A 26185-nucleotide genomic window follows, 5' to 3' on the forward strand; every position below is an offset into this window, starting at 1 on the left:
AAGACTCATCTTCCTGTGTTCAAATCCATTTTCTGATACTTCTTAGCTTGTGACCCAGGGTGAGTCAATTAACCCTGTTTACCTCAGTTTATTCATCTGTAAAATGAGCTGGAAAAAGAAATGGTAGACCACTTCAGTATCATGATCAAGAAAACCCCAAATGGGATCACAAAGAATTAGACAGGACTGAAAGTAACTGAATGACAACATTGTCCACTAACTTGTCTGTTTCCTTCTAACAATGTGTGGACTATATCTAAAACTTCACTCTGACAAGACATACTCCAAAGACATTTTTGTCACTGCATTTTGATGAAGTCTTTAATGTTTAAAAATTATTTTCCCTACACTATTGTGGTTAGTCACATAAATTTTCTTCCACTCATACTTATTTCACTTTGTCAGTTTGTTTGAGTCTTTCTTCTTAGATTTCTCTAAATCCACATTGAACCTTGCCCATTGTTGTGGTATAATAGTATTTATGGGCAGCTAGTTGGCAAAATAAAGTTCCAGGTTTAGAGTCTTGGAGAATCTGAATTAAAATTTGGCTTCAGACACTTAACTGTGTGACCCTGGACCAATCACTTAACCCCATTTGCCTCAGTTTCTTCATCTATAAAATGCAGTAGAGAAGGAAATGGCAAGTCATTCCACATGACTACAATTGGGAGTCATGAAGAGTCACACATAACTAATCAACTAAACAATAATAGTTACAGAAAGTTAGTAAACTTATTGAGGACTTTCTTAATATAACTGTGGACATAGTCTTATTCAGATAATATTCATTCATTTTGTCTCAAAGGATAGTATTGTGTCTCATAATTATTTCCCTCTTATTATTTGACAATCCTTCAAAACACAGTATGAACAAAAATTTTGCCTCTTGATCATCTATTGTCATTTTTCCTTCACTGTTCTGTTTACACGTTTATTCAAATAAGTTTTATTGATGCATTTTTTTTTTTAGCAAGGCAAACGGGGTTAAGTGGCTTGCCCAAGGCCACACCGCTAGGTAATTATTAAGTGTCTGAGACCAGATTTGAACCCAGGTACTCCTGACTCCAGGGCCGGTGCTTTATCCACTACGTCACCTAGCCACCCCTAATGCGTTTTATTTTTAGATTACAGTGTTTTCTAACTATATACTACCTCTTTCTTATAATAAACAGTTACTTTCATTAACCTATCTGTTAATATATGCCTGAAGCTTATTCCTCTGCTTCTTCTCTAAGTCTTTAATTCTTAGTATTTGGATTTATTTGACTGCTCTACATATAATTATGCAAGTGTGCACTTTTGAGTAAGGAATTTGAAGGAAAATCCTTCAAAATTTGTTTTTCTTTGAACATATTGCAATGCTGTATAGGTTCATTCTCCTATTGCACATTTGAATCATGGAAAATATTTTTTAGAAATTTTTAAAATGTAAGACTCAAAGCCTTAACTGGTATGAGGGAAAGATATTGACTCTCTACAGTAATGTAATATTCATTTTCCCTATTTACTTAGACATATAATAAATATTTAAATATTTATATATATTTATAAATTTAACATATTTAAGTATTTCCAGCTAACTGAATGAATTTAAATCTTACATAGACTTAATTTATTTTTTAATTATAAAAGAAGTATTCTTATTTCCACAAAAATGAACAGTGAATAGCTAAAGTAATGATATAAAACTTAGTTGCTCAAGGAGAAGAAAGATCCTTGCTCCTTTGAATAAAGTAAGATGTAGTCCTATGATTTTAATAGTAATAAGTTTCCTCACTGAAATCATTCTCCAAAACCTGTTGTTACTTTTCATTTTAAAGACTTGATTTTAGGTGAGAGAGGAGGTATTATATTTAGTAACTACAAACATGACTAAAATTTAAGAACCAGAATTCAAAACATGCTGTTAGTGATTTCCTGAATATGTAGAATGAATTACTCTTCTTGGAGGATTTGTATATACCGTCCATGAGAAAACAAATTTACAACATTATTACATACATATTTACAACATAAATTACAATATATGCTGTCATTTTCTTCGTAACTACTTTATCCTCTAGCTCTCTCTAGTGCTATAATTATTCGAACTTCAAGTATTATTGTTATTATTAAAATGTATTTACCAATAAGGTTGGGCAATAGAGGAATAACAACTTCAGGGTACAAATACTGAGACTAAGGAAAGGGTACTATTGGTAAGTCTTTTAGAAATGTAGACTACATTATCAAATATATTCCTGAAAGGTTGCATACAAATCAAAAATTTGAATATACTCTTGTAAATTATTTTGTTTTATATATATATATCTATATATAGATATATCTATATATATATTCACCTCATTTTAATATCTGAAAAATTACATCTTGAAATATAAAAACAAGACATTTTTCATTTACTCTTTTCATGGTTAACATTATCCCAGAGCTGGAAATATGAAACTTGAATAGTATTCCTCTCTACAGTATCCCCAATAAATGGTCATCTAGCTTCTACATAAAGAACTCTTTTCTAAGAAGGAGGCTCATAGTGTCCTGAAACAACCTTTGTATTTTATGTAGAATTAACTAATGACTTGTTCTTCTCTACATACCACCCTCTCTATTTCTTATCACCAAAGCAAAAGGAATGAGATTTTTCCTTCTCTTCCTTTATATTTCCTTATCGCCCATCAGATTGTCCTTTTCTGACATCTTTGATTTTCAAGATTACTTTTTATGTTCACTACTGATTGAGAAGCACTATTTTGTCCCAATATGGTTAAAAAAATTTTAAGACCTATGATTAGGAAATCTTGGCTTAAGTGAATTTTGGGAGAAAGATAGAAATTGGTAGTTACAAGTTTCATTATAATTTTAATTCATTTCCCCCCTGGTGTCAAAAAAGAATCTTATACAGTTTTAAAACCAATATTTTAGCTAAGTATCCAATACATATCAAATTGTAAACATTTTAGAATTTTGTTTAAGAACAAGCAAAACAATTTTACATTCAAAATGGAAGAGTAAGGAAAATTAAATTATATTGGATTGTTCAAAAGGAAAAATATTTTTCCCTAATTACATTTAATTGTTAAAGTAAATTTGACATAAAATTAATTATACCCCTCCCCAAATAGGAAAGTCTTCCAAACTTATGTTCCTAAAATTGCTTTGGGCAACTTCCCATTGCTTTCATTCTGAAAAAAGTTGTTGAGGTGATAAATTAATGACCTTTCCCACTTTTTGTTCAGTGATTTGCAGTGTCTGGCACATATTAGGTACTTAATAAGTGCTTATTAACTGATGATTTCTCTTTAGTGCTCCCTGTTGTATTTGTTGTAGTATTGACTGAAGATCTTTATGATCATTGTCTTCAAGGCTGTCTTGTGAAAGAAGGATGAAGGTTTCAGTGGAAGAACCCAGTTCAAGCTGAAATCTATACTTTTATAACTTAGGCCTCTTTGGTCCTAATTCTTTTATTTGGAGACATTTGTAGAATTTTAATCCATTTTTTCTATGACATTTTTCAAATATTTAAAGAAAGACATCTTTGTGTCTTCAAGCTAAACTGTGCCATTTATGGCATGATGTCAAATTATAGAAATGTATAATGTTAGCACTAGAAAGGACAGGACCTCAGCATCAATCATCTGGGCTAACCCCAAATTTTTATAAATGAAAAAATTGACATATAAAGTGATTTGTCTGTTATGCAAAATTAATGACAAACTCATAATGGAACCTGGATCTTCTTGATTTCTCACAAAGCACAAAATGCCATTAACTTTCTGGACAATCAGATCAGTATTTAGTTCATGTAGAACAAAATTCAGACCTCTTTTTCACATGAATTACTATGAAAATAAATCTTTTCATTTCCTCTCTATTTTAGGATTAGTAAAGGGGTCAAGGGAAACTAGAAGTTGGGCCAGCATAGCAGAGATGAACCCTATTACCTTAGGACTCTTCTGTCAAATAGTAGATAGTAAGGTGACTGCTTCTATATCTTATCCCTTAATGAAAAAACACCGTCTTCGTAGATGAATAATTCCCTTTTCCTTTACTGCCATTCTGTTTTGCTTTGCATCCAGGTTTACATAATCCAATAACTTCTCTTTTTTCTTAGTCATTTGAAGGGTTCTTGTGTCTTCTTTCTTACCCTCTCTATCCCATGTATTTGTTCAGCTGAACTTCTTGAGAGAAGTTACAAAGAACAAAGAAGTACCAAAGTAGCATCCAGTTAATATTTTAGAGGAAATATGGATTCTGATCCTCTCAGTGGGATGGAAAGTATTGGATTTCAAATCAGCAGGGCTTGAATTTCTGTTTGAATCCTAATTCTGATACCTGCTACCCTTGTGACCTTGAGCAAGTCACTAAATCTCTTGGGTCTCAAGAACAGCTTTGGATTAGATGTCTTTAGTTCTCCATCTTTCTGTCTTTCAATCCTTATAGTTTCTTGGACATTTCATCTCTAAGTCTGTGTTAGAAATCCTAGGAAGGACAATGAGGGATGTAGAGGTGGGAAATTTTTTTTTCTTGTCACTTTCTCCTTTCTTTTTTATTGTTGACCTTCAGGGGAGAAGTAAGAATAAATTGCTAAGAGGAGTGACAAGGGGAAGTCCTGTGACTTCCTCAGACACGACCCTTAACTTTTCCTAACTTGTTCAAAACTTTTAACAACTTCAAGATGCTGTATTACTCTTGTGGATGGTGGATATTCTAAATGCAAGACCTTTTAAAATACATTTTTTTAAAAAAAAAGTCTTGTTCAGTAATGTGGTATTTAACATTGAAAGTTTAAAGTAATTAGAGTGACAGAGGTTGCTAAGAAACTGTAGCCGCCTCTGTTCAGATTCAGTCAGCTCTTTTTAAAAAACTGATTTCTTCCCTCCCCCACCCCACCCCCTCAAAAAATCCTAAGTTAGAAGAGAAACCTAAATTTATTAAACTTTTTTTTCAGCAAAAGTTTACTAAGATTCAGAATGTTGCTGATGATTCAGTTATTTTAAAAATTTTAATTTATAGAACTTTAAGGTGGATTTTGTTTTTATGTCTGGTATAATCTTTTACTTGTTATGACTAAAATATATATTTCATGTTATTTAACTTGTATAGTTTACTATACTAGCTATTAAACTGCTATGTCTGGTGAATGTTTAGAAGTTGTAAAGAAGTTGTAATTCAGTGTTCTGATACCTGTTGGGATATTTGGGAAAATAGGAAGAACTTGAATGGTAGAAGTGATAGCTTAGGGGGACTGCTGTGGATTAAGCATTTGTATCATCTTTAGCATCAGTGCTGTAGTTTATCATCTGTTGTTCCTTTTTCTTATTTACTATTGCTTCCTGGCAAAATCTTCCCTTAAAGCTAAGTTTGGAAAGGCCTATCATCAGGTTGACCTCATATTAATTTTTTGTCCATATCCACCCTGGAAGATGATGTAGTGATGTAGATTACCTGGTAATTTACATAGTTTGGTTTCTTAAAGTATTTAGGAGAAATATTTAGCAGAAAACCACTTTCTTAGGGGAATATAACTTTAGACAAGTTTACTTATTCTTTTAATAGTTTTTAATGGGTATTTTTTAAACCTTGTTTTACAATATTAAGGATTTGGACATAAATGCCATGTTTTTATTTAATTTCAGGGATCCTTCCAAGGTAAATATTCTGGTACCTGGTGCTGGACTAGGAAGATTGGCCTGGGAAATAGCTATGCTAGGTTATGCTTGCCAAGGAAATGAATGGAGTTTTTTTATGCTCTTTTCTTCTAATTTTGTACTCAACAGGTATTTATATTTACTTTTATGTATGAGACATAAAATTCCCAGAGAAGAATTACATTTTGCTTGCTTTTATGAACTTTCATGTATTTTTCAGTGTTTCTTATTTTAAAATCACTTGATATAAAAATAGCTTTTTTAACTTTATTTAATACTCCAGTGTTGGGGGTAAAAAAATAATTATAAAGAAATAAATATTGTCATAGATCATTATATCTAACACTACCTGAAGAAATAAGATTTGGAGAGTTTAAATGACTTGTCCATGTTCACATAGGTAGTTATTTAGCTGAGCTGGGATTGAAAACCTAGCCCTTGGGGCAGTTAGGTGGTGCAGTGGATAGAGCATCTGCCATGGAGTCAGGAGGACCTAAGTTCAAAGCTGGCCTCATACACTTAATAATTACCTAGCTGTGTGGCCTTGGGCAAGTCATTTAAACCCCACTGCACTAAATTAAAAAAAAATTAAAAGAAAACCTAGCCCTCTGACTTCAAGTCCTTTAACCAGTCTTTATTCAGAATAATTGAGACTACCTCATTTTTTTGCTTCAGAGATTAGCATGTTCTCATTGCTACTGTGAAATTCCAGTGGTCCCTTGATTGTTCCTTTGAGGCATTGAAAAGCCCATGAGAAAAAGGCAGTCATTAGAGTTATTCCCCAATCCTAGAATTTTAGTCAGAAGGGAACTTGGAAACCATCCTAGTCTAAGCAACATCTAAAAAAAGGTTTCCCTCTACAACATGCCTGATCTGATCAATGGTCATCATTTAGCCATTCCTTAAATACCTTATGTGAGAAGTAAAGTTCTACCTCTCCCAATTGACTAGTAGCATATAATCACTATCCCTTAATTAGGTAAACCCACCAGCCAGAAGAGGCATTAGAAATGCTACTTTCTCTCCTGCAGAACTAGCTATGCTAATTCAGTCGAAAGAACAAGATATTAGGGTTATGGTACATCTGTGAGACTATATGGTATAACACATACAGGCATGAACTTGGATTCAGGAAGAACTTACATATTTACTAGTGGGGTGATCATGGACAAGTCACTTAATGTCCTTAGATCTATATGTTTAAAATGAGAGGATTGGACTTGATGGCCTTTCCAATTCTTAGCCTTTAATTCTATGATCTTTCCATTTTCTTAAGTGGTCATATTTCCAAATTTGTGTATTTAAGTAGTAGTATAGTTTTCAGTAATTTTTTTCTGCTTTATTTTGAATTACATTTTAGAATGATGACAAGTGTAGTGGCAAAACCACTGGATTTTGAGCTTAAATCTTAGTGCTGCTTGTCACCTGTGACCTTGGGCAATTCAGTTAAACTGTAGTTTCATTTATTAAAATAGGGGATATGACTTTAGTGGAGACAGCTAGAGACTCAGGCCTGGAGTCAAGTAGACCTGAGTTCAAATTCAACCTTGGATACTTAATAGCTGTCTGACCCTGGGCAAGTTATTTATTTGCTTTACTCTACTGGAAAAGGAATTGGGAAAATACTGCAGTATCTTTGTCAAGAAGACCTTTGTATGGGGGTCATGAAGAATTGGACATAATTGAACAATGATGACTTAAGTCCTTTCTAATTCTAATTTGTTATAATTCAAATATACAAAAATAGTGCTTTAACATTAAAGAAATAATTTCTTGAATAAAATACTATTAAAACTCAATTTGATTTTCATGTTTTTGCAGATGCTCCGAAATTAACACACATAAACTTTATCCTTGGATTCATCAGTTTAGCAATAACAGAAGATCAGCTGATCAGATTCGACCAGTCTATTTTCCTGATGTTGATCCCCATAGTCTTCCTCCTGGTTCTAACTTTTCCATGACAGCAGGAGATTTTCAGGAGATATACTCAGAATGCAGTAAGTTCAAATCAAATAGTTATGATAAATATAATACATTATAATAATTGTAATTAATAATTATATTAAATTATTTCCTAATCTTGATGAATGAACTTGAAGTTTAGTGCATTTCATTTGCTATTAAATGAAATTTTGCTGAGTTATGTTTTTACAGTATTTGTTTATAAGCAATTTTGTTAGATATTGTTGGATGTGTAAAAATAAAATAAAAAGTGCTCTCTGCTTTCAAGGAGCTCTATATCTAAAGAATGAACAAGGTATTTGAGGGATCATAGACCATATTGTCTAGAAGAGTTGTTTTTTGGTACAGTATTAAATAAGTTTGGGGAAAGGTAGGTCATATTGTGAGGTACCTTAACTTTCTTACTAAAGGAATTTTACTTTAAACTATTTATAATAAGGAAGGATTAATAGTTTTGGGGTGGGGATGGCTAGGTGGCACAGTGGATAGAGCACCGGTCTTGCAGTCAGAAGTACCTGGGTTCAAATCCGACCTCAGACACTCAAGTGGGAACAGCCTACTGGGGGCCTAGGTCCCAGGCCTCTGCCAGCAGAAGCAGTTTCTTGACCTGGCAACCCAGGGAACACCAAGCACAACTTGGAAAACCAGTGGGGAACCTCTGCCAGAGTGAGTGGGATAGTGAAAGGGGAAGAAAAGGGTAGATGAAAAAAATGATGTGATAGTAGAATCAATAAGATGTAGCAACTTTTTAGACCCGGAGGTCTAAATTTTTCCCAATTTCTCTTATTTCTAGCAACTTCTCATGTTTATTATTTTGTTTTATTTTGTGTATGATTTGTTTGTTAGGTCTTTGCATGTGGTCTCCTCCATTAGATTTTGAACTTCTTGAGAATACAGACTGATACTTTATGTGTTTATTGACTGACTGATTGACTTGGTGTTCACAAACTTTGAGGTCTGGAGGTATGGTAGTACGTACACTCCACAGAGATGAGTTGTGAAAGAAAGGTAGGTTTCAAGAAGGGATGAGGAGGGGATAATCAGTTCTGTTTTGGCCTTGCTGAGTTTGAGATACCTGTGGGAAATTCAGATGGAAATGTCTATCAAATAGCTGGTAATACAGAATCAAAACTCCAGAGCCAGGACTGGATGTATAGATTTGGAAGTCATCTGCATAGCTGATGAAATCACCAAAGAAGAGAGAAGCTAAAAGAGACAGGACAGAGCTCTGAGGTAAATGCATGCCTAAGAAGGGAAAACAAATGTTGTGGTAAAATACAGGATAAGGAGTGGCCAGACAAGAGAACCAAGAGAGCAATGTCATGAAAACCCAGGGAAGTACCCAGGAGAAAGCAGAAGCTGTTGTAGAGGTCAAGAAGTATGAGAAAAGACCTTCATCAGAAGATATTTTATCATCTTGGAGGAAATCATTTCAGTCATATGGGAGGCACTAGTAAGCAGTTTGCAAAGAATTAAGACTGAAGTAAGAGCTAAAGTGGGAGCAATGACCCAAAGAGCTTTTTTCTAGGAGTTTTGACAATAAAAGAAGATAGACCTATGACCAAGACAAAAAAATCTGTCAACAAGCATTTTTACTACCTACTGTGTGATAGGCACTAAATTCATAATCAAATCAGGAAGACTACATGCAAAAAATTATGCAGAAACAAGATAAATAAAGGATAGAATGAGGATCATTAGCAGGGGAAGAAACTGATTAGGTGGCAGCTAGGTGGCACAGTGGATAGAGCCTTGGAGTCAGGAGTACCTGAGTTCAAATCTGGCCTCAGACATTTAATAATTACATAGCTGTGTGGCCTTGGGCAAGCCACTTAACCCCATTGCCTTGCAAAAACCTTTAAAAAAAAGGAGATTAGGCAAGGCTTCTTTTAGAAGGTGAGATTTTAGTTGGAATTTGAAGGAAGTTGAAGAGAGCGATGAGAAGGGAAAAAATTCTAGGGAACGCAAAAAGCCTGTGAAAATACTGGGTATGGAATGTTTTGTATGAGAAATAGCATAGATGGCAATGACACTGATCACAGCCATGTAGAGTTGAGTTAAGGTCTAGTAAGACTGAAAAAAGTACAATGGAGTCAGGTTATGAAGGACTTTGAATAACAAATAGAGATACTTATCTTAGGGATGATGGGGTGACAGTGACATCATCAGATGAGTTGGAGGATAGATGAGTGGCAAGGTCAGTGAAAAGAATGGGGCATAAAAGATGTTATAAAGGTAAAATTAACAGAACTTTAGCAAATTATATATGGAGGATGAAAGAATGAGTAGTATGATACCTAGGTTGTGAGCCTGGGTGACTGTAAGACGGTGGCGTCCCCAACAGTAGTAATAAGGAAGTTTGAGAAGTGGATGAGAAATAATGTTTGCTTTTGGATATGGAACTCTTGAGCTATGGAGATACCTATGAGACATTAAGTAGGAAATGTGAGATGGAGGTTAGTGCTGTATAAGTATATGGAATCATCAGTGTAGAAATAATAATTAGCTCTTTGGGAGTCAATGAGTTCACTAAAGGAAACAAAATAGAAGAGGCAGTAGAACAAGAGTTCCTGATGGATACCTGTATTAGGCAATTATATGACAAGGATGTATATTTAAATAAATAGGAGGAGAACCAGGTAGTATTGTGTCACAGAGATCTAGAACAAAAGGTATATCAAGAAGATGATCAACAAATAGTATCAAAGCTGCAGAGAAGTCAAGAATGTTAAGGATAAGGAAACAACATTAGATTTGGCAAATGAGAGATCATTGGTAATTTGAGAGCAGTTAAGCTTGAAGGATAAGATCAGAAGCCCAACAATGGAGAGTTAAGAGTACAAGGAAAGAAAGTGGAAGGCAATGACAGTACTTTCAGGGTGTAAGGTCTCTTTCAGGTCTAAAGTTCTGTGAGTCTGTACAAAGTTTAACAGTGTACAAAATGGTAACTTAAAGAGACTAGCAGGATCATGTAAATTTTTAAAATAGCATATGCTTGCCCATATTTGAAAGCAAAAGAGGAATCAATATAGTAGATGACTTGTAGAAAACAGGGGGAAATGCATTGTAAAGGGTACAAAGAAATCAGTAAATGAGATTGAGGATACAAGTAGGAAGCTAAGCCTAAGAAAGGGGGATTGATTTTTTTTTCTCCTAGATCCAGGATTTGGTGATGCTATTATTTATATTAATGTTGGGACTAAAAAAAAGGAAAAGAAAAGAGCATAAGATACTGGGAGGTAACTTACTTAGGTAGGTGGGATCTAGGAGTGAAGATGGTGATATTGGCACAGAGAGAACAGGAGCTTCTTGGGCAGTAAGAGAACCAGCCTTGAAGTCACAGAGTTCAAATCTGGCCTCAGATACTTGACACCAATTGTGTGACCTTGGGCAAGTCACTTAACTTTGATTGCCTCACATGCAGGGCCAACTCCAATCATCCTGATTTTTGGCCATTGGACCCAGATGTCTGAAGTGAGACTGGTGTCTTGACACAGCACCCCCTTACTCAATTCAGTTCACTTGCTTGTCAATGTTATCACCTCCCTGATGTGTCATGATGTTCTTCAAAGAAGGAAGGGCAAACATTAGTCAGAAGAATAAAAATGAAGGAAATGTTGATAAATTTAGCTAATGAGCAAAGCCTTTTTAGATTTGGAACATATAGTAGATCAGAGACCTTTCTTCTTCAGTTTCCAGAGCTCTAGCTCTGAATTAGGATGAAAATATGGGTGAACTCAGAAGAGGAAATGGAAAAAAAAATACACACACACAGACATATGTGTTGGAACTGTGGTTATACTTGTGCCAAGTCAAATCAGAAAATGTGTTATTTAATTTAATTTTGTACTTTCCCATGATAACAAGATAGTTGTGTACTTTAAACTGTTTTACTGGGGAAGCTGCACTAGTATTTGTAGTAAGAGAGAACAAGGGAAATAAGAAAAGGGTTGATTTCAAAACAATTTAGGAGCAAGATATGTGACAAACTATCAAAGCAGTGAACCTTCTATTTCAAGACGATTCTGGACCATATTTCATAGTAAAGGTCAATATCAGTGATGTAACACTGATCAGTGAAGTAACAAACTCAAATAGAAGTGGGGATAAATAAACTCTACATTATGATTCCTAAACTATTGGGATTCAAAATCACTATATCAGCATTATCTTCTATTGTATTTGTATTTATTTTGTTAAATATTTACTAATTAGATTTTTACCTGGTTAGGGCACTTTTGGGAGAGGGAGGAAAGTTAGCATGTTTCTGATGTAAAGAACAGAAAAATGAATTAAAACCCTGTTCACTCAGAGTTTGGATAAATTCATACACAGAACTGAAGATTTGGAAGGGATATCAAAGGCTATCTAGTTCAATTTAATTAATTAACACAAATTTATTAAGCATCTGTTTATCTGCTAGGAAATATATTTGGCATTAGAGGTGCAAATATAAAGAATGAAATAAACTTTAACTATCATTCTGGAGATACAGTAGCCATAATTGTTGAAGACCCAGAAAATCATTTTATCATAACTAAAGTCCTTGGCACTATCAAATGATCTAGGATTAGAAATTGATATTGATTTCAGTGAAATGACATTTAAGAAGAGGCATTTCCATTTGCTTTGCTGCTGTAATCCAAGAGTCATAGGATTTTTCTGTCTGCTTTGCAACTGGAACTTTCAATCTATTATCTCCATTAGAATGTGAACTTCTTAAGAGTAAGGACAATCTTACTTTTCTTTTTGTATTTTCAGTGCTTTGTACATAGCTCTTAATGCTTCAGTCATTCAATAATGGGAAATTTACTACTCCTTGAAGCAGTTTATTCAATTTTTTAAAAGTATCCTTTTTTATGCCACTCATTTCCTAATTAACTGAACCACCATCCCATCACTGCCATCATCCTTTTAATAAATGGAAAAAACATTCTTAACCAACTATCAGAACTATGATATAACAGTATTTGCAACATTTAGCTTCTCTACTGACAGGAGGAAAGAATGTTTTGTGATCTCTTCTCTGAGAATGGGATTAGTCCTTTCAATTTCTGAGATCAGATCAGAATAGGTTTAGAATAGGTTTTGTTTGCATTATTGCAAGACATTGCATATATTGCTCTGCTCTACATAATTCTTCTTGCTTGATGTTAATTTATATATATTTATTTGTATTACTTATATTCATCATTTCTTATGTTACATTCATATTATCACAATTTGTTCAATGGTTTTCTACTTTATTTCTAATTTTAACTGCTACCTAAGAGTACTACTATAAGTATTTTTGGTATATATATGAGATCTTTCTGTCTTTGCCCTTGGTTTTTGACAGATGTGAACAGTTCAGTGACTTCCTGGCTTGATTCTTTTTTGTTTTCAGATTGATTATACTAATTCAGAGCTCCACCAGTAATGTATTAATGTTCCATTTTTTTCCCCATAGGCTCTCCAACACATACTCTCTTTTACTATCTTTGCCAGTTTGAGTTTGAGGTGAAACTAGAGCTTATATATACTATTTTAGATCAACTCTATTTGAAAGTTTTTCCTTTTTTTTTTTTTTACCCAGAATCTGTTTCACTGTAATTTCTGCCTCTTGGTCTTAGTTCTGCCATTCTGAGGTGGGGCAAACAGAACAAGTATTATCCTTGCCGGGGGGGGGGGGGGGGGGCAACTAGGTGGCACAGTGGATAGAGCACCAGCCCTGGAGTCAGGAGTACCTGAGTTCAAATCTGGCCTCAGACACTTAGTAATTGCCTAGCTGTATGGCCGTGGGCAAGCCATTTAACCCACTTTGCCTTACTAAACAAACAAACAAAAAACTTAAAATAGTCTAAGGTCTGAAGGTATACAAAGATACAGACTGCCAGGGGAACTTATAAACAGAAAAAGATTAAACCAGGTCTACCTGTAAAAATACAGTAAGAGGGTGGCTAGTTGGCAGCTAGTGGCCTCAGACACTTAGTAATTACCTAGCTGTGTGGCCTTGGGCAATGTTCTAACTGAACCTTAACCCCATTGCTTTGCAAAAACCTAAAAAAAAATACAGTAAGAGATATATAGTAAGAGATTCAGTGGGAGTTCCAACTGGACAGAAGAGGAAATGTTTCATAGAAGAGACATTGGTACAAGACCCTGAAGGGTGGCTAGAAAATCTGACTTGTGTAGAAGCCACTGGGAAATTTAGAGAAATTCAAATTCATTTTCCTGTCATCCACAGACTGACATTACCAATTTCTTTTTTCTATTTAAGATTATCCAAATACAGCATTCTATTGGATCTGTTACAGTTAGGGAAGAAACATTTTCCATCCAACTGACACTAAAATTTGGCCCGTGTAGTATTTTATATATATATATATATATATATATATATATATATATATATATATATATATATATAATTTTAATATTAAGCCCATACCATTCAATTCTGTCTTTCCTTATATGCTATGCAATAACCTCTTAAGAGTGGAAATCATTTTCCTGTAATAATTTTTTCCCACTTCCACTCTCATTGTCTTCTGATAATGTGTAAAGGCACATGAGTATGTTTTCAAAATTATTTCTGTAAAAGTGCAATAAATGTGTTTTAAAATCTGCTCAGAATCAGTTGTTAATCTTAATCAGATTTTTTTTTTGCAAAGCAAATGGGGTTAAGTGACTTGCCCAAGGCCACACAGCTAGGCAATTATTAAGTGAGGCCGGATTTGAACTCAGGTACTCTTGACTCCAGGGCCAGTGCTCTATCCACTGCACCACCTAGCCATCCCCTGAATCAGAATTTTAAATGTAAAATGTCATTTTTTTCATCTTAACCAATTTTAAATAATGGAAGAATAAATGGGTTAGAAGACAATTTTTTCTAAAAATAGTATTTTAAGACTTCTCTCACTCTACTTTCCAAAAATAATCTGCACATTGATTATCTTATCACAGCTCTATTACAAATGAATGTCATTTATATTAATCATTTTGACACCTTGATTATAGTAATGGAAAGATTTTAGCTTCAGTTGCCAAATACTGTTAGGTTATATTGTCTGTCACATATATCCCCTTCTTTCCTTTGACAGTGCCCACAACGTGTTGTAGACCTTCATCACTGCATACATAAACTCTCATGATTACCTTCTAAATAGTCTCCCTGGTTCAAGTCTCTTCTCTCTAGTACATCTTTCCATTTAACTGTCTCTTCTCTCTAGTACATCTTTCCATTTAATTGTCAAATTGATCCTCCTTAAGTTCATATCTTATTGTGTAAACTCCAGTGATTTCTTGTTACTGCCAAAATCAAATATAGAATCCTCTAACTTTAAAAGTCCTTTTTTATAAACCTGGCTCCTTTCTAGCTTCCCAGTCTTACATTTTACTCTGTTCCATATTCTCTATTCCAGTGACATTGATCTCCTTGCTGTTTTCTACACAAGACACTCTTATCTCCTAACTGAACATTATCATTGGCTGTCTGCCATACCCTCTCTCCCTTCTCAGCTCTGCCTCCTGGATTCACAGACTTCCTTCCAACTAAAGTTTCACTTTCCACAAGAATCCTTTTCTGATTAACCCTAATGTTAGTAGCTGCCATCTTTTTAAAAAAATTATTTATTTTCATCCATATGCACATGTATATTGTTTAGTTACAAAATTTCCTTCCACCCTCCCTTCCCACCTCGCTCCCCTCAGCAGCAGTTGGGTTAGCATTGTACATACATATTTTGAGAAACATGGTTACAGATGAATTATTTTTGGTCTGAGGAATTAGGATTAAGGGAAAGAGATACACATAAGAGATGATTTTTTATGAAGTGTTCATCAGATTCTGAAGGGTTGTTTTGTGTGTGTTTTGTTTTTCTTCCTCTGGATGGGGATAACATTATTTCCTATTTATATTTTATGTATCTTGTTTGTATATGGTTATTTACGTGCTTTCTTCCCTCTAAGACTTTTTGCTCTTGAGATTAGGGACTATTTTTTTTTTTTTTTTGGTTTTTCTTTGTATTCCAATGCCTGGCAGATTTAATAAGGTATTTAATAAACATTGGTTTTCTTTAAATCTTCTATTAAGTGAAATATTAATAATTTCAGAAGGATAATTTAATAATTGATTTTTAAAATCTGTAGTTTTATACAAACAGGACAAGTTCTATAACTCAGTGTAATCATTTATGTGGATTTTTTAAATATAGTCTCAGACTCTATCCCCTGAAATATAGGTTATCTCCTACAAGACTGAACTCTTTGGTAAATCATATCCTTAATGGCAGTATTTTATCACTTTTCCTTCCTTTTCCCCCCTCCAATGGAAGGAGACTCCCATTGGGACTCCATTTTGCTTAAAGGACCATATGTCCCCCAAAACTACTCCAAACCTTCGTAAGCCATTGCCTTTGTCTAAATGAGCTTAGAAATTGAGTGACACAGAGGGGATGCCAAATGCTGACAGATTGGTACCTATGACCTTTCTTTTTCTTACCAGACCACAGTATTTCCCAAGGTTTTGATTTTTCTTTTTCTGTTTTGGAATAGACACCTGGGATTGTATTGCTACTTGTTTCTTCATAGACACAGCCCATAATGTCATTGATTACATTGATACAATATGGAAAATACTGAAACCAGGAGGAATCTGGATAAACCTAGGTAAGTTGTATTATGTCCATAACCTTTTATAAATTGTTACATATCATGTTATATTGGATAAAGTTCAAAGCTTGGATTTTAGAAGATCTGGGTCTGAGTACATTATGAAATTATACCATTGAGGTAACTACCCCTAGTGATGAAGAGGTAACCAATTGAAGAAATTTTAAAATGAGGTTTAAAAATGTTTTTGGAAAATATTTTCAGGGTAGTCTATTTCCAGGTTTGAATGTGACAAATTCACAAAACCAGTTCTGACTTACATGTATTTAGGGACAAAAAGGTTTATTTAAGCATTACTGTGGTTAGCAGAAGCTAAGGGAAAGTATAAAGGTAGTTGGAAACCACTGATCCCCAAAGGGGAATAGCAGCAACTGTAGCAACAGCAAGGTGACATGAGAGACTTTCCCTAAGAGCAGGCTGACCTCCCAAAGGAAGATAGAACAATTCTACTGGGGAGAGGTGAGTTTTTAAAGGGGCAGGAAGATGAGGGAATTAGGGATAATAGATAGGAGAGTAGTACCTGAGAGAACAGATCTGAGAGATGTGTAGATGCTGAGAGATGTGTAGATGAGGGTATAGTTTCTAGAGTAAAGGTGAGGTAAGGCCATGCCTTAGAGGAGGCAAAAGCTAAAAAATGTAATCCTTTCAGGCTGGAGCCAGGAATCTATTGTTTTGTTGATAGAGTCTTGTCTTGGCTTTTATTTAGGTCAAGGATTTAGCAGAGACCTTTCCTGCTTGGGGCATGATCCTTTAGGTTCATTGATCTCTTCATAGTTTGGATGATGAGAATAACTATTTGACAAGGTTAGTGTAGAGGGAACAGATTAGTTATAGAACATATTTCTCAGTCCAAAACTAATCTAATATCTAGTTCTATTTGTGAAAAGAACACTAGACCAACTGTACCACTTAGTAGTTATGTGACCTCAGGCTGGTCTCTTAATTCTTCCCAATATCAATTTCCTCAACTTTGAAATGGGACTAAGGTAGGTAACCTAAATCTTTCTAGTAACAATTGAGAATAGGGATGGAGCTTCATAATATAAATATAATATACTTTTTAAAAATGTAGAATAATAAATTGTCAACAATTTCCTGACCTATGTGAAGAGCATTTCTGTACCTAATGTCTGTTTTTACCAGCTCTTAGGGGTGGTTTTATGATGATAACTATTTTTTTAGGGTTTTTTTTTTAAGGCAGTGGGGTTAAGTGGCTGGCCCAAGGCCACACAGCTAGGTAATTATTAAGTGTCTGAGACCGGATTTGAACTCAGGTACTCCTGACTCCAGGGCCGGTGCTCTATCCACTGTGCCACCTAGCCGCCCCCCATGATATCTTTTGAGATTAATTCTGAGCCACTCATTTCTTCTGTGTTTAACTACCACTTGTATTCAGAGAACTGGCAGATTTGTATCTCCTAACAGCTTCTCTGAGAGTCATACATTTTCATATGACTATTGCCCAGTTTTTTAAAGTCATTCTTATTAGCATTTTCCTTTAATTATTTCTTTGGAATTACCCTTCACCCAGTTTCCTGTATATTTTTAACTCTTCCTTTCACTTAATTATCTCATCAAAGTATTACAATACTTTAAAAATATTCTTTTGTCTAGAAACCTTCAGTGTTACCCTATTTCCTTTATACTTCTCAAAGTCCTAATGTATACTTCCTTTCCAGTCTTATCTCTTATTACTATACCTCTTCTCCCCCCCCCCCCCATCTCATGCTTTAGCCAAATGGAACTTTGCTTTGTGGGTATAACTCCAGTTGTTATTAATTGTTAAGCTGTATGTAGAGCAGTTACTGATGCGGTGGATGAGTAGAGAACTTGTCTTGAAGTCAGGAAGACCTGAGTTCAAATATGACTCCATACACTTCCTAGCTTGTGACCCTGGGCAAGCCACTTAACCCTATTTACCTCAGTTTCCTCATCTGTAAAATAAACTAGAGAAGAAAATGGCAAACCATTTTAGTATCTTTGCCAGGAAAACTCCATATGAGTTCATGACATAACTGAAAAAAGAGACCGAATAACAAAAAAGCAACATATAAGGTGGTTTAGGAAAAAAGTTAACTTTTTTTTTAATGATCATATATCTTTTTCCATGCTTCTTCCCCACCTCCAGGAATGCTAAGGGCACATATAAGGGCTGGTTTTGTGTCTTTGTCCTTTAACATATGTATATTATATGTAAAACTATTCCAGTTGACAAAAATATGTATGTATAATACATGTGTATATGTGTGTGTGTACACACACACACACACACACACACACACGTTGTCCTCACCTTCAAGTAAATTATGTTGTACTGAAGAGAATCAACTTGGCAACTTAGATTTAGGACTGAAAAGGGTCCCTTATTTTACACGTAGGTAAACTGAGAAGTTAAATGATTTACCAGAGTTATATAAGTATCAGAGGTGGAATTAGAAGCCTAGGTCTCATTTCTGTTTACCACATCATACTACTTTATATTACATAGATAAATAGAATACGGGGTAGGGAATAAAAAGGACAAAGGCATGGTCTAGGAATATTTGAGATGTGAACATACACCAGTAGCTAGGGAATTCTAGGGAAGTTTTACAGAAGAGCTGACATTTGAACTGAGACTTAATAAGGATTCTGAAAGACAGATGAAGATAAATGTATTTTAAACTTGGAAAAGACTTGCAAATGAACAGCAATGTTTGACAATTTTAGGACTTGGCTAGTAGTCTGGTTTGACTGGAACCTAGAGTGTGTAAAGCGGGAATAATGTAAGATTAGATAAAGGGGTTAATTATATAACTAGATGGAGGAGGAATTTGTATTATATTCTTAAGATATTTGGGAGCCCCTCAAAGTTTTTGAGCAAGCGTGACATGATAATCCCTCTGCCTTAGGAAGATTATTTTAGTAGTTATGTGACAAATAGATTTAAGAAAGGAAGAGATTGGTGACAAACTTGTCAAGGATGAGTATAAATTCTTTTCAATTTCAGTTTGAGTGTCTAATCAATTGTTTGGCAACTTACATAGTTTAATACAACTAGACATTTTTCATTTAATTTTTATCATAAATACTAATTTTAAATACTCATCTTGAAGTAGCTTATTTTCCCTTGGCAAGTTATTTAAAAATGTGATTAATTTCAGAGGATAATTGAATTTTTGTGTTTTCTTTAAAGGGGAAATGAAAATTGCTAGATATAAAGATGTTCACTTTATATTCAGACTATAGTGATACAATGATAGTTTTTAATAGTTACCTAGGCATTTATTTTTATTAATGAGTACAAAAAAAAGACAAATTGCCTACTCAAGCATTTTAGGGCTTATTTGAATGGTTAAATTCTGAAATCTTTGTTAAGTAGGTGGTCTGATTATTTTGTTAAAAAGTAGTTTGGCAGTAGGAAAGATTGAAGGGCTGGAGAAAATGGAGTCTTCTTCAGGAAAGAATTTTCACTAAAGTGATAGGAATGGAACCCAAATTTCCAATTAAGGGAAATAAGAAATAAAGAAATGCAAGCAATATAATTATTTGAGATGTTTGGCAATGAATGCTATTTCAGTATTCCAAAGATGCATGCTTTTACCTGCTTGAATACTCCCCTCTACTGACTCAAATTGTAATTCCACTGATTTTTTTTTTTTTTTTGTATATGATCTTTGAAAGTTTCTGTAACCGGGGTGGATAGAACACCGGCCCTGGAGTCAGGAGTACCTGAGTTCAAATCCAGCCTCAGACACTAAATAATTGCCTAGCTGTGTGGCATTGGGCAAGCCACTTAACCCCATTTGCCTTGCAAAAACCTTAAAAAAAAAAAAAAGAAAAAAAAAAAATTCATCCCCTTGTAACTACCCTCAAGATAGGCCATAAGCTTTTCTGAAGATACTAGCTAGACTAATTTATATACATTACTAGATCTATGTTCTAAACCTTCCCTCTTTGGTGGTGTACCTATGCTTCTTTGGCATGACTTTTGAGAAAGCAAACAGTATGTCTACTGTGAAGAGACAAAAATAGGGAGTCAGCAATGAAAAAGAGAAAAAATAGAATTGTACTTAAAGTTGGAACTAAAGAGTCAAAATTGTGTTTAGTTTTATTTTATGTTAGGAGAGAACTGCATAAATAAAAGAAAGGAAAAAGTTTAGTGGAGAGAGAGAGAAAATAAAAGATGTTAAAAAGAGAGGAGATAGTTAAAGAAGCATTATCTTTTCAGTTATGAAAATAGATAGAATCTAAAGAGTAAGTAGAGATATTCCTTTTTAAAAGGATGAGGAAATACATGACCAGCCCTCCCTTCACCCTCATAGCTGTCCTTGTCAGCATTTTCCCTCTGTTGTCTCTGAACCTTTTATATTTTATCCTTCAATGGATTACCCTTTCTACTGGTAACAAACTACTGGTCACATTAGTGTCCCTCACCTGGAAATTTCTCAGTATATTTTGTAAATAATAATTATGTATATGTTGTTCTCCTGAAAGAATGTGAGCTTCTTGAGAGCAGGAACTGGTTTTTTTTTTGTATCTCCAATGGCCTAACAGAGTGTTTGGCATTTATTAGGTGCTTAATAAGTGTTGATTTTTCAAAAATGTAAAAAAAAATAAAAAGTATTGGATTTATCAAAAAAATGAAAAAATATACAATGGGAGTGAGATTGTCTGTTGAGTGAAGAAATAGAAATAAGATGATCTTAGTATTCTCTTAAGGAATATGACAGAAAATAAAAAGTAATGAAATAGTGCAAATACTAGAGTGAAGTTGGATAGTATGATTAACAGGTCAGAACTGAGAGGTTCTGTCTTTCTCTAATTATCCATAGATTGGGTAGAGGTCATGAGGAAGGTGACTCAGGGTTGAAAATTGGCACTTAAAAAGCTCAGGAATGGCACAAAAGTTTGGCAGTGATGATGGGAGTAGCCTTGAAGTAGTCTGTTGTAGTTAGAAAGGAGCTAATGAATTAGGTGAGAAGAAGAATCAAGTAAGATCGCACATTTTGTTTGAAGCAATTTTTAAAAGTTTAGCTTAGTAGTAACAAAAATAGACTGATTATTTTCCTTCTAATAAATTGAATTCCACAAAAGTGGAATAAAAAGCCTTCAGAATTTTTAGGATGGAAGGGAGAAAATGGAACTGGTAGTTTCAGAACATGATTTTGCAGAATTAGAGATATTTTGATATAGCAACCTACTATTCAAAATAGTGTAATTTTGGGGTGGCTAGGTGGCACAGTGGATAGAGCACCAGCCCTGGAGTCAGAAGTACCTAAGTTCAAATGCGGCCTCAGACACTTGATAATTACCTAGCTGTGTGGCTTGGGCAAGCCACTAAACCCCATTGCCTTGCATAAACTAAAAAAATAGTGTAATTTGGGGGGGGGGGGGCTTTTGTGAACTGACTAGACGGTCTTTTTTAAATCAAATCTACCTAATTCATTTTAATTTTCCAAGTTTCTTTTATTTTTAATTAATTTCATTATGCCTTTGTCCAAAAAGTAGAAAGTGAAGTTTCATTCTAATCATGAATCTTTTTAACCTTCATTTGTCTTCAGATCTTTAACCTAATAAAGCATTTGATTTCTTGTTTTTATTAGCTAATCATCATAAACCTATACAATGTGCTGTTTCTATTTTTATGAACTGGTAATTGCATGTTTATCAATCAGGTACCTGATTCATTTTATTTTACAAACATAGGTCCTTTACTATATCACTTTGAAAATCTAGCAAATGAACTTTCCATTGAATTAAGCTATGAAGATATAAAAAATGTTGTTCTCCAGTATGGATTCCATATAGAGGTAAGAATAGAATACAGATGAAAAACTTTGAGTGCTTAAAAAATTTAGTTTGTAAAGTAATTGAAGGCAAATAGTATGAGGTAGAGAAGTAATAGAAATATCTTTTTTTATATAGTTTCCCCCAATTACATGTAAAAGCAATTTAAAGCAATTTTTAATATTTTTTATTTTGATTCCAAATTCCATCTCCTTCCTTGAGATGGCAAACAGTGGTATGGATTTTACATTGTGTCATCATATAAAACATTTCCATATCATTTTATGAAAGAAAACTTGAAGTTCCCATCAGTTCTTTTTCTGGTGATGGATAGCATTAAGTGGAATTGCAAGTCACTTTTAATGCCATTTTAATGTTCATTATTTTGTATATTTAAAAACTGAATTTTTTTCTTTCGTTTTTACAAAACTATAACTCAGAGATTTTAAACTAAATCAAATTTTCTTTCCTCAACCTTAAATTGTAAGATTTTAAAATTCTCTCTTAAATGTAGAGCCATACAGAATTTGAAAGCATTGAACCCTGTGCAAAATAAATGAGATGTTTAGCATCAAAAAATCTTATGTCATTTTCTCCTGCAGGTAGAACAAGAATCTGTATTGTCCACATACACTGTGAATGATCTCTCTATGATGAAATACTACTATGAATGTGTGCTTTTTGTGGTTCGTAAACCACAATAATTGTCTCCTGTGAGTTCTTCAGGAAAAAAAAAAGGATTAATGGAGCAAATGTTGAAACAAACATCGCAAAATCAACTCTCGGTGGTGACAGGACACAACCTCAAATCAGTGGTGCCTTCTTTATTCCTAACAGGATTTAGATATAGTGTCTATTTTCTTAATATATGTCTGTTGCTAGCCAGACATGTACTATGCCATGCATATTTGTACTATACGAATGAGTGAAAGTGAAGGGAAGATCTTTAAATGTACTTTTCTTTGAAGTGCATAACTGTCTCAAGTAGAAAATTATCCTTCTGTGTCTTTGTGAGGCTGCCCTAATATAAGACTGCTGCACTGATGACTCAATAGTATTGAAAACCTAATACACTCTTGGCCTTGTTATAAACATGTATACATTCAGTTCAAGAAATGTCTAAACTATCTTCATCTCAAAATGAAAATTTTTCTCAATTTGGATGTAAGGCAGAATATCTAATTCTTTTTATCATTAAAATTAGTTGAGCTTTCCATTTGTATAGTTCAACTTGATTTGCAGTAGTATTTTTTTTTTCATTTTCATGAAATATTGAATTGGGTCATCCAACAGATAACGCATTTAAGTCATCAACAAATAATGCATTTAAGTGATCTGTGATTTTATTGAATCTTTTAGTCATACTAAACGAATTTTCAAAAAATATTAGCAATTGGTTGATTTGAAACATTTGACAAGACCTCAGAGACTTCTGAAATGAGGCAAAAATCCCTGTCTTAAAAAATGTAATAAATTTGAAAAATGGGAATAAGACTTTGCCCACTTATTACTTAAGACTTTAAGCTATGGACATGTTTGGAATTCACCAAGTGTAAATGTTTACGTAATGCTTTTCCTTTAGCTAGGTTATCTGAATTACTAATAACCAGGCACTCTGTTTGGAATAACTACACACTAAAAAAAAATAATTATATGGTAAAAACTGTACCATGGTAACATAAGTGTGGTGTGATGTGGGAAAATTGTGAGTGTGAAAATCAGGGTTACATTTCTGCCTATAATATACATCTTAAATATTGTTAGCAACAGCTACTAATGTAATTTTGGATTAAGCAGGTCGATGCTAATGATTGCTGGTGGCTTTAAATTTCTACCTCTAGTATTTCCTTTTTTGGAGGATGTTTGCTTTGTGGAAATTGCAATTTGCAGCACTATCGATTCCACACTTAAAAATTTATAGAGGGGAGGAATTGCTCTCATTGAAGAATTTCACAAATAACAGTGCATTGTATCAGAAACTTGTGGTGAAATGTATTAGATAAACCTATTGATTATAATAATGTGCTGATAAAAATGATGCTTTTTTTTTGGTAAGAAAAATTCTGGGAAATCTTTAGTTAGATATTTGTTTTTTAATGAAGTTAGGAAGTCATAAAACCATTAAGGTGTCTTATGACCCCATTCACAACTTTCCTCTACTTGCATATTTTTAATAGGGTTTCTCTCACCTTAACTACAGTGGAAGTAAGAAAAATTCCTTGAATTGCCTTATTCTTTTAAATATAAGACTTGAGGATTTTACCTTATTGAATCATTTTTTTCTCTTTTTTATCCGAGTACTTGCAATATTGATGCAGAATACTATAAATCATTACCTCCACAAAGTAATTTGAACTTATTGTAAGAAACAAAAAAGCATACTTCTTTTTGGAAAAGAAAGGAAGTTTGAAAGGAAATTTATACAACAACAAAACTCTTTGAAAAGTTGGAGCATGCCAAAAGGGGATAATTTAAAAATACTTCACTTATATAAGCAATTTACTAGTATTTACTTCATTTTCATACACTTGAGTCAAAACAATTGATTTTTTGACACAGAATTAATGAGTATTTCTGCATGTATGAGTCAGCTTTATTACTGAAATATATTTTTTCTATTTTCTGCATCTATCATATAATAATGTAACATACTTCCAAATTATATGTAGTGTTTTGGTTAAATTCAGAATCAGTTGTGTCTTTTTTTTATTTTTCCTTTTCCCTTCACAGTATTTTTTCCATTCTATAATGCACATTTCATTTGTCTTAAATATTTGCATCTGAAATATTCTTAACTTGAAGAGATGGCTTAGATCAATAAAAGGCTCTAGTGGAGGTTATGATTTAGTATTATATTTAATTATTCCTTATCACTAAATTGCATGTTCTTCATTGTTACTTTCTGAAGTGTTCTATATTCCTAAGCATTTTCATTCATGTTTTAATAAAAGGGAAATAAGCATGTAAATTTGCTTAATTTTTCTTGCCATAAACTAAAACAACACATTTTGATCAAGTTTGCAAGGTGGAAAGTGTAAAATACAAAGAAAAGATGTATAAATCACAGTATAAAACTTCAAATGAAGTTGTTTGGCAACTATAAAATGTACTGTATTGATATGTAATCTTCATTTTCAAGCAGCTAAAATTGCTGAATTGGAAGCTTCATGTCTGCATGAACTTTCCTATATTTTTAATTGTGTATGATGGACTTAATTTTTCTTGAACATTAAAATCTGCAATTGCTATGAAATTATATGAGCTTGATCATTTCCTTCTAAGCAGGTGGGGTCAGTGTAAAGAATATGGAATTTAGAGTCTGAGGATTAGGTTCAAATCCTACCTTAGGCAAGTCATTTAACCTCTCTGGGCCTCAATTCCCTCTTCTATAAAATAAGGGTGTTGAATTTGATTATTTCTATTGTTCTAATTATTTGAACTGGTAAGGTTCATAATTGCCACATGACTAATGACTTCAGTGCAGGAACAAGAGTTAGTGTGATAAAGCATAAAGTGAATTGGACTTAGTGTAGAGAGACTTGGATTCTAGCTTTGACCCTGCCATAAACTTACTGTGTAACCTTGGCAAAATCACTCCAACTCTCTGGACCTCAGTTCTTTCATATGAAGAAATTAGGCCAAATGATCCAAATTCTCTAATTCCAGAATTTTGTGGTTCTTTGATATATACTTCATTGTTCTTAAGAGATGTCTAAGAGTCTGTTCTTGTTTTTATACACAGTCTTCCAGAACCTTGAAAGTGTTGCATATGAAATTTAACCAAAGGGTAAAACTGAGGCCACTTTGAACGAGATAGTGTTTATTTAACCAGGGGCAAGCTTCCTGCCAAGAAATGGGTCAGTTATTTGCCTCTATTTATGCCAAAGACCCTGAGAGATGAACAGTTCCTCTTTTATAGAGTTTGGGGAGTACAGAACAACAACAACAAAACAGAAACAGGGTAGATGACATTATGGGATTGAGAATTACATGAATGGCTTTTGGACAGCAAACCAGACATCTTTGAAAGTCAGCTTGCTTAGCATAAAGATATCAGGTCTGACTTCCTTTTGTTCTCACACAGCCCCCAAGGTCAGTTAACTTCCTTGATGAAGAATAGATCATTGATTAGGAGGAGTGCTAGATTTCTA

The 26185-nt window shown here is 33.9% G+C and overlaps 1 protein-coding gene across 1 annotated transcript in view; it reads left to right on the top strand.

Annotated features, from left to right (window-relative positions):
* LOC141501936 (carnosine N-methyltransferase-like) overlaps positions 1 to 25401 on the top strand; it is a 53375-nt gene extending 27974 nt beyond the window's left edge. The window contains exons 4-8 of the mRNA XM_074206380.1: positions 5637 to 5777; positions 7470 to 7648; positions 16149 to 16262; positions 21954 to 22057; positions 22637 to 25401. Of these exons, the coding sequence (XP_074062481.1) occupies positions 5637 to 5777; positions 7470 to 7648; positions 16149 to 16262; positions 21954 to 22057; positions 22637 to 22738 (640 nt within the window). The 3' untranslated portion in view covers positions 22739 to 25401. The remainder of the gene's footprint in view (positions 1 to 5636; positions 5778 to 7469; positions 7649 to 16148; positions 16263 to 21953; positions 22058 to 22636) is intronic.
* Positions 25402 to 26185: the final 784 nt, after the last annotated feature.

The sequence above is a fragment of the Macrotis lagotis genome, chromosome X (genome assembly GCF_037893015.1).
Source record: "Macrotis lagotis isolate mMagLag1 chromosome X, bilby.v1.9.chrom.fasta, whole genome shotgun sequence".
Classification (NCBI taxonomy): Eukaryota; Metazoa; Chordata; class Mammalia; order Peramelemorphia; family Peramelidae; genus Macrotis; species Macrotis lagotis.